Here is an 8,536-nt window from a genome sequence, read left to right on the forward strand (position 1 = left end):
TCGGTCGGGCCTATTGCTTGCTTTACAAAGCGAGCGGTAAAATCCAGTCAGAAAGGCTGCGTCCAAGTCCTAAACTCAGCCACATAGTCGCCAATTCAAGGTTGCTTGCCATTGTGAGAAAGGAACTCGATAACACGTATAGCGGGAGGGGTAAAATTCATTAAAATAACAAAGCATCGTTTGAGATGTTCTTGGAGCATCGGTAAATGGCAGGCTCGAAATAATATTTGTAGGCGTTTCATAGTGTTACCTGATACTGTAGCTAGCTCTCCTAAAGCGCAAAGGTATTCGCTCCGCCGGAAGCGATATTCAAAAGCAAAGATGGGACAGGTCCGTAGCTTGGAACCACTCAGGAAATGTCATATAAATAAGGAAATATACCAACAATAACGCAAAGGTACGGTGCTATCCAAAAAATGTAGTCTAAATGGTGTTAAAGGTTAAAAAGGAAAACAATGGTCCAATGACAAAAAGCAGCAATGCTATGACGCAATAATGTTCCAAAACACACGCTCCACCTTTGTGTTTTCGTTTTTTACCAAAATTGGCTTACGCATCGGAATCATACGACTGGGAGGCGTACCCCCATATTTTTGTATATATCTCATAACCGGCTTGCCATCCCTGAACTTGGACATGATCGTCGACAGATCCTGAACTAGCAGCCGATCGTTGTCCCTAATTCCACCTATCTCATCTTCGCCGATTCGAACAGGTACGTCCTCATTGTAATACAAAGCAGCGGTCTCTGGTTTATCCTTGGATTTGCCTGTCAAATGAAATAGCTTTTGAGGCTCTTTCAATTTCAGCTCTTCCATATTACAACGCTCCAAAGCGATTATTATCTTGGTGCCTTCGATGCTAACTTCGTGCGATTCCTTGTCATATTTATGTGGTTTAAGCGAATGGCGAATATCCGGGGCATATTAAATATCGCCGTCCCAATCGTTTGCGGTAAATAAGAGATACACTCGCTCGTCGCTGCCTTTGTAAAGCTTGAGAATGTCGTAGCCTATCAGAACCGGGATGGGTGGCGAAACATGTGTGTACGTTTGGTTCATCACCGTATTGAGCCATTCATCGTCTTTGAAAATTTTGTTCCAAACTTGCATTCCTTTTTCTTGCTCTGGGTGAAGATTCGCATTGATCCCAACCTGTGCCAATCCTTTCTTTAAATAAATGCGAAATATAACGTTGGGCTCCACATCTCCGACCCCCCTAAAGTCCGGCCCCCTTAAAAAATGTAACGACGAAATACCCCTTTTATAAACCGATTTAAATGTAAAACTATCAACGCACAATAATACAATCATTGTCAGGCTCTCCCGGTTCGCTAACCTCTTCTCCATCGTTCAAATCCTCTAAACAGTCCCTATTATTTTCCTGTGCTTCATAAACGTTTTTTTTGCTGACCAAAAGCTCGTTGGGATCCGGAATTACCCTTTTCCTTTTGACCGGCCATACCGCCTCCAATTTTGCTTTTAACAAACTGATTTTTTGCTGAGCTTCAGCCAATAAGATATCCTTGGTTTCGAAGCTTTTTTGGACTTTTGCAAACAAAAGCCGTGAAGTGGCGTTACTTTTTTCGGACCGGGAAATTTCCTGTAGTTGAAGTCGAATATCTCGGGTCGTTTTAGGGGTTTTCCAAATAAGTAAAGACTGGTCGTTAATTTTTTGGGTTGGATTTTCCGGTGTTTTATCCCTTTGGATGCCGTTATTTTGACCTTTTTCGACGTTGGCGTTGCTATTTTCTAATAAAAAAGGGTTTAAAAGTGGTTTTGCCAAGTTCACCGGCCATAACCCCGTCGTACGCCAACCAGATTGAATGGTTTTTGCTATAAATGCTTTTGATCTGGCTTTTCGATAGCAAAGTAGGAAATTTCGTTTTCCAATAACTGTTGAACAGCAAAATTGGCTAACAAATCCAAGTTGACGTCGATAAGCTTCTTTTAACGGCCCAAAAACCGATAGATCCAATGGTTGAAGAACGTGTGACGAATGAGGGGGTAAATATAGGAGTTGAATATTGTTTTGCAAGCAAAGAAGCATAAATTCGTCCGTTATATGTAATCCATGGCCATCCAAAACTAATAACCGCTTTTCAGGAGTTAAAGGTTGGGTATACGGAATAAACACCTTTTTTAACCATTCGATACCTGTTTCATTATTTGTCCACCCGTTTTCGGTTGCATGAAATCGCCAGGTATCGAAAAGACTTAAATCAGCTGGAAACCATTGTTGCTGTACGTTTTTCCCCTTAAATATAACGAGGGGAGGTATAACAGCCCCCGTAGCTGATACACATTCGATTATGCTCGTCCAACCCCGCGTTCCAGGCTCTTTTCGCTGTAATGGCCGGATTTTATTACGCCCTAACACCAGGCCATTAGATCCTTTGCCTTCCATTATACCTGTTTCGTCCATATTCCAACGGTTGGCCGGTTTTATAGTATCGATAACGGGATTTTTCAAATAGGACCACCAAGATTTAACTACCTCGGTTGTAGCCCCATTAGCCCTGGCATTTTCTATTCGCCGGGGCCTTTGGGTTTTCAAAATTGGATATCGGGCTATAAAACGGCTAACCCAATGTTTCCCAAGGCTTTTTCTTTCTCCGGCGGCCTGAAGAATTCGTTCCGCAAAATCGCGTAGTTCTTGATGCGTTGGCGGAAGGCCTAACGCGGCCTGCGCAAGTACCCAATCTGCCAAATAGGTCTCCTGCTCCTGTGAAAGCCTTTGACAAAATCTTTTCGCTTGTTGAATTGACTGGGCCCCCTTTAAACGATCGTGAAGGGTACTCCGAGGAATACCCCATTTTTGCGAGGTTTTGTGAACTGATTTGCCATTTCTTATGTCAGAAATGGCAGCAAAAAGCTGATTTTCAGTGTACTGTTTCATTGGAAAGTTTGGAGCAAAAATCTTTAAAAATCAAGTTCTAAAGTGAAAAATTCGTCTAGATATTTATAAAATAAAATAAAGGGTTGACGTGGCTGAGTAGATATTTTTAGGGGCCGGACTTTAGGGGGGTCGGAGATGTGGAGCCCAACGTTAATAGTAAATTTGGGGAGGAAAACAATGCGCAACCTGCGACCAAACGGCGCTGTGCCAATTGCACTAATACGGGATCTAATTCGCGCACCTGTTAGGAGGATGCAAAATTATCCAATATATAGTTCAAATTATATTAAAATTAAACAAATAATATTGGCGTTGGAATTAAATCTGAAATTATATTTAGTGTAACGATCAAGGTATCGGGTAACCTGTTCTTATGGTAAAGTACAGTGGGTTAAAGCAACTGAGTGTCACGGCCAGGCATACATTGGAGAACCTCAGTGTATTAGGCGCTATCGACGAAAATTCTAAACTGAAGAGAAAAGAGAAATTACAATCGACGACGCGCTCAAAAGACGCGCTTAAATCCGGAGGTAGTGGATCCTTGTCCGATCCCTGGCTCGGTGTGGAGCCGAGTCGTGATTCTGAGGGTAGGTCTAGGGGCCTAATCCTCACAAAAGGTGGGCTCTGCATCGTCTTCAGCAATTAAAGTGCGTACAAGGCCCCTAAGAAACTGCACGACCTCCTTTTGTCAACCTCCAACGCATTCGCATAGCAGGGCGAAGTCCTCTAATTCTGGTCCGTTTGCCACATTCCCGATGTTGTCGTTAACATCGCCGTATTGTCACCTACCAAGCATGGCGACATGCTTATCTTGCAGCCGAAGCGAGAATGGTTTTCCGATATGAGGGGAAGGGCTTCAGCACTAAAATTACTATCGGCTTGTGCCGAGGGACAATCCGCGCCGACGGTAACGTTTCGGCCCGTAATAAGGAAACGACCATGTCATGTGTGTTGGCCTTACCATCTTTTCTTCGGTTGGCAAGGGGTCGAAACGCTATCCTTGTTGCATTTAGCCAGGTTAGTTAAATGGGGCGGCGCCTTTTCCGAAGTATCTGGTGGAAGCTTTCTGGTGTGCATTTCATATTCAATCCACTAAAGACCTCCACCAGCTACTTGACGAATTGGACAGCGGCGCAAAAATGTGAACCTGGACCAGCGATACAGCCGCATAGTTCATTTCTGACTTGCTGCAGGGAGATCTTTAGGCGTATTACGTACTCGCCAGTTCCTTGGAGCAGAAATTCGACGGACTTTCATATAAAGGCATCCAGTGGTGTTGCGGTGTAGCAAAGGCGCATATACCCCTTGTTCGGTACCAATAGGAATCGATTCCTGTGTGATGCTCGGAATATCTGTGCCTTATCCAAGCGGACCATGCATCGACCTAAAGCCTGGCCGCACCTGCAATGTGTTGGTGCTATTATTAAGCGTTCATTGGTGCTTGTGAAAAATAAGATTTTCTATTTGTGAAAGTAGGTTTAAATTTTAATCCCTGTATGCAACGAGCAAAATATTGTGTGGTTACATGTACAAAACCAGACCCCAAGGAAGAGCATATCGAGACAAAGTCACCCTCTACCAGTAGTATTTGTATCCTCTTTCGTTTTTCCCTGCTGGTGCTGAGTCGCTGTTTTTTTTCAAAAGTATGATATTACTGGAAACGATCGGTTTAGGTGATCGGTGGGCGAAAAAACCACTTGCCCCCAGCACAAATAACACAGTTGCTCTTTGCGGCCTGTCACGCAGTAACCTTGTAATTATGCCTCGTAATTGGCAAATTCGCGAATCGGTGTGCCTGCTTCCTGCCAATACTACCTAACCTTTTTTACCATCCGTTTGCCTCGTTCGCCTTCTGGTACTGGCGAGGTGCCTGTTCAGGGTGGTTCGCAAGGCAAAAATGCGATATGGAAGGCGCAAGGTCCCCAAAAAGTGTCTCGATAGTGTCAAGACGGGAGACATATTGAAGACGCTGTCGAAGCAGATCCGGTAATTAATCGTCGTTTCACAGACCGCAATGGCATGGCTCCCAACAGTTAGGAGTTTTGTTACCATTTGGTACTGCTCGCTAGTGTTTGCTCAATTTTATTTAATTATCATCCAAACAAATAAAAAGATATGTAGTTTACTAGACGTAACTTGGGTGTTTTAATAATTATCAGATATTTCGTCCTCCGATGGGCTCTCGGGCTGTTGCTGCTCAACCTTCCGTCGCTTTCGACTCGCCCTGCTGGCCACGTCCATTCCCTGTTGAGTTCTGCTGCAAGTTCTTGTTTTTATTCCTAGCTTCGTCTCAAGATGGACAATTCGCGATTTTAAAACAGCCCATTCGACCTGTGAGGGACAGCCACAATCCTGTCGACAGTTCGGCTTGTGTCGGGTATATGAAGTTGATGCTTCGAGGTTGGCAAGGCGCCGTTCCATGTCTTGAACTTTCTTAAAGAGCTTGGATAGCCTATGTAGATGGAGTCAGATAAGTGTTATGTGGGAGAGGAATAAAATAAAAGATAAAACTTGCTCGCTCATTTGAGATTTTCGCTCAAAATACCCAGGCGACGTCCGCTGCATGTACACCGAGGTCCTTTAATTCCCAATGGTTCTAGGAATCCCTCTACTGGAAAAGCCGTCAATGCCGCTGCTAGTATGGCTGTTGTTAAAGCTCTCGCTATAATTGTGAACGGAAATGCCCGATTGGCGACCGGATATGTAATGCTCTCCAGCAAATATGTCTTTGACAAAACCATTATGGCGAGTAGACTCAGCAAACCGATCCGCTAACCAAGGTTGGCCTCCCGGATTGCATATCGGAGCCGCAAACAGACGAGAATAATGAGGAGATTCGCTTACTCCTCTTGGCGTCGGATCCAAATGCGTTGAATTTGGAGCTGATTCGTATTTCGGAGCAGCAGAAATATAACCGAAGCTAGAAGCAGTAGAAGCCAGCTGATTTGGTATTGGTGGGAAGGCAGAGATTGGTGGAACTCCGTAAAATAATATCGAAAAAGGGTCGCAATTGACTTGGGATGGGGAAAGGGCTTGAATTGGATCCAAATCAGGTTGCCACCCGACCACCTTGTTAATGGGAAGCTTGGGATATAAATTAGCAGAAAATGCGGCTGTGGACAGTGAGGGCGATTCCGAAATGGGCTCGACCTTTTTAAAGGGCGAGGGTGACAGGCGTTCCATAAGATTCCAAATCCTGGTTTTGACATTACGGCTTTGCCCACAAAGTGGCTCGCCAGCACCATCCTTTTCCAACCCATTAAGCATAACAGCAGGCATGCGGAAAGTGTAACGGTTGATAGCTTCGATAAAATCCTCAAGCAGCCTTTTGTGCTGTTTTTTCTCCTCGGCGTCAACACAATAGACGTCCTGATAATACTTGATTAGGGTGTCTGTTGTGTTCGAAGTCAGTTTGAACACAACTTCATCGCATGGGATATCGACAAGAACAACATTTGCCTCGATATTAACAAGATAAAATTCGGGATCCGATTCGGATTTTGAGCCTTTTCGCATCAGGGATGCCAAGATCCAAATGGTGTTCGGCGATGACAAAACTTTGTTAAGGCATGTTTGATGTTCAGCAACGCTATTGAGCGGTTTATTGGGTTTGATGCGTCTCAATGATTCTGTGAGCCACGGTTCGATCCTGGACCCGAGAACGACAGTTATGGAGGAAGGTTGCGGCGTAAAAGCCGCCACAGATTGAAGCTGTGTATTTGGTGGCATGCTGGGCGAATTGCGAGAAAAAACAGCAAAGAAAGACGGGAATAAGTCAGGTGCAATTTCGATGTTGAGCATTTTATAGTTTAACTAAATTTGGCTTTGTTAGCCTTTCTGAAAATTATACTGAATGTCCCGCCAAAATGAGCCCCTGAGAACCTGTACAACGGCGACATACATTGGCTCTTTCCGACCCCCATACCTCGAATTCCTGCGCGTAAATTCAGCCAGTGCACGCGAGATTTTCCCTGCTATGGCAAAGTGTGTTGCACTCCATTTGACGCTGAAGTGGAATGAATCAAAATAATTTAGCAGCTATGTAACTTGGTTCAATTTGATTCCCGCAGCTTGTTTTAGTCGAGAAGGGTAAAAAAAAGTCTAAATTGAAGTTACAACGGTGATGCCCCATGCAACCACACCACCTGTACGGCGTCCTCGCCTGCAGTTTATTAATAGCTTTTGCGTTTGATTGGGCTCAAGCAATTCCAGAGAGAGGCCGGATGTGTTCCCATGTGTCAATTGCCGGCCTCCCCGAAATTACGTTGCCGTGTCTGGTCCCTGTATATGGCATCCGGTGGCGCCGCCCTGATTGACTCCATTACGATCCCTCCAACAGCCTTGTCGATCACATTCATTCTGATTTGCGGTCTGCGTAACTTTGGTGAATGTGACAAATTTTTGACTAATATTATTAATAATTGAAAAAAAAGCGTGAGCGACAATAACGAAATACTTAAAAAGGTAAAGAGGAAAAGGTAGGTAGTACTTAAGTGTTTTTGTTCGCGCAAAAATATGAAGAAAAGGAAAAAGGGGCAAGGGAAGCGGGCATGACCGAAATTTTGGAAATGAATGCCCTAGCATAAAGGTTGTTTCCACTAAATCCTGTCCATTGTTCGGCCCCCAAGCGGTATAAAGTCTCGGGAGTCCAGGGTGCTTTCGAAATTGGTCCAGGCACTTTTCATACAATAACAACCCCCCCCCCCCCCCAAAAGCAACCCGCCAGAAGCCGACACCATGAGCAGCCCTACCGAAGCGACGGCGGTAGCTCGATAGGTATGAACAGATGTCGGCACGAAAAATCTAGGATTTGGAGTCTAGGACAGCCAAAATGCAGGCCAAAGACTTTTTACGGCGTGATTGATGCCTTTTTTACTTTTTGATCGTTGCATCGAAAGCTAATATTCCTTTTTCTGCTGCAGGCAAAATATAAAAGTAGAAGTCCGGATGGCCAAATTTGGGCTGCGCGGAGTCAGTTTCAGTTGCAGCTTGATCGTCGTAGCCGTGATGTCTACCGTCTTGATTATGTTCGATGCCGCCAAGGTGCACCAAGGTGTTTCCCATGCGCAACGGCATGCGCGCCTGGTCCGAAACGAGACGACGAAACCGTGACCGCAGATCTTAATCCTCACGGTTTCGTGCCTGTCGGTCGTCATTTGCATGTTTATCTTCTGGCCCTACTGCCGGGGCGGGTACCGAAAGGTAGAAAAGGTGGCGGTTTATTACACGCTGTTGACCATAGGAGGTTTTATCGTCAGGATAGGGCTGGATAGCGATTGCTGCTTTTTTCCAACATCAGCGCAACAGCAACGATAATAAGGACATGTGGGGATGGTTTTGTGCCTAGACGCCGCGCGCAGAGACGTTCGAAGACGACGTCGACTATTCGCTGCTTTGCAGGCTGCAGGTAGGTATCGGCATCATTTCTAGCAAATAAATGGTATGTTTGTTCATATTTGTCTGTTCTGACGGCTGCTAATCCTTTGACTAGGACTGGACTTTGGCATGCATCATCATTTGTAAATGTCGCAGATGTCGTAACTGTCGGCTTGTATTTGTTCTCTATCGTCTTTTCTCGAAAAAAAAGCCCCAAAAGTCCATGGGTGCGCACAACGATGCCAGAAAGAGGTTTTATTCA

The 8,536-nt window shown here is 44.9% G+C and overlaps 3 protein-coding genes across 3 annotated transcripts; 1 reads left to right on the forward strand and 2 right to left on the reverse strand.

Moving 5' to 3' along the window:
• Positions 1 to 3,704: 3,704 nt before the first annotated feature.
• PpBr36_10949 (uncharacterized protein) lies at positions 3,705 to 3,839 on the reverse strand (the record flags this gene model as incomplete). The annotated part of the gene is made up of 1 exon (XM_029898056.1): positions 3,705 to 3,839. The coding sequence occupies one exon, from the start codon at positions 3,837 to 3,839 to the stop codon at positions 3,705 to 3,707; it is 135 nt and encodes a 44-aa protein (XP_029743634.1).
• Positions 3,840 to 5,043: 1,204 nt separating this feature from the next.
• PpBr36_10950 (uncharacterized protein) lies at positions 5,044 to 6,699 on the reverse strand (the record flags this gene model as incomplete). Its single annotated transcript, XM_029898057.1, has 3 exons — positions 6,352 to 6,699; positions 5,444 to 6,276; positions 5,044 to 5,350 (listed from the first exon to the last, which is right to left on the reverse strand). Exons 2-3 carry the CDS (start codon positions 5,461 to 5,463, stop codon positions 5,044 to 5,046), a joined length of 327 nt encoding a protein of 108 aa, XP_029743561.1. The 5' UTR covers positions 5,464 to 6,276; positions 6,352 to 6,699.
• Positions 6,700 to 7,635: 936 nt separating this feature from the next.
• On the forward strand, positions 7,636 to 8,150 carry PpBr36_10951 (uncharacterized protein; the record flags this gene model as incomplete). Its single annotated transcript, XM_029898058.1, has 2 exons — positions 7,636 to 7,662; positions 7,821 to 8,150. Coding segments are annotated over 2 exons (357 nt in total), but the record flags the coding sequence as incomplete, so codon positions are not given.
• Between the last annotated feature and the right edge of the window lie 386 nt (positions 8,151 to 8,536).

The sequence above is a fragment of the Pyricularia pennisetigena genome (genome assembly GCF_004337985.1).
Source record: "Pyricularia pennisetigena strain Br36 chromosome Unknown Pyricularia_pennisetigena_Br36_Scf_12, whole genome shotgun sequence".
Classification (NCBI taxonomy): Eukaryota; Fungi; Ascomycota; class Sordariomycetes; order Magnaporthales; family Pyriculariaceae; genus Pyricularia; species Pyricularia pennisetigena.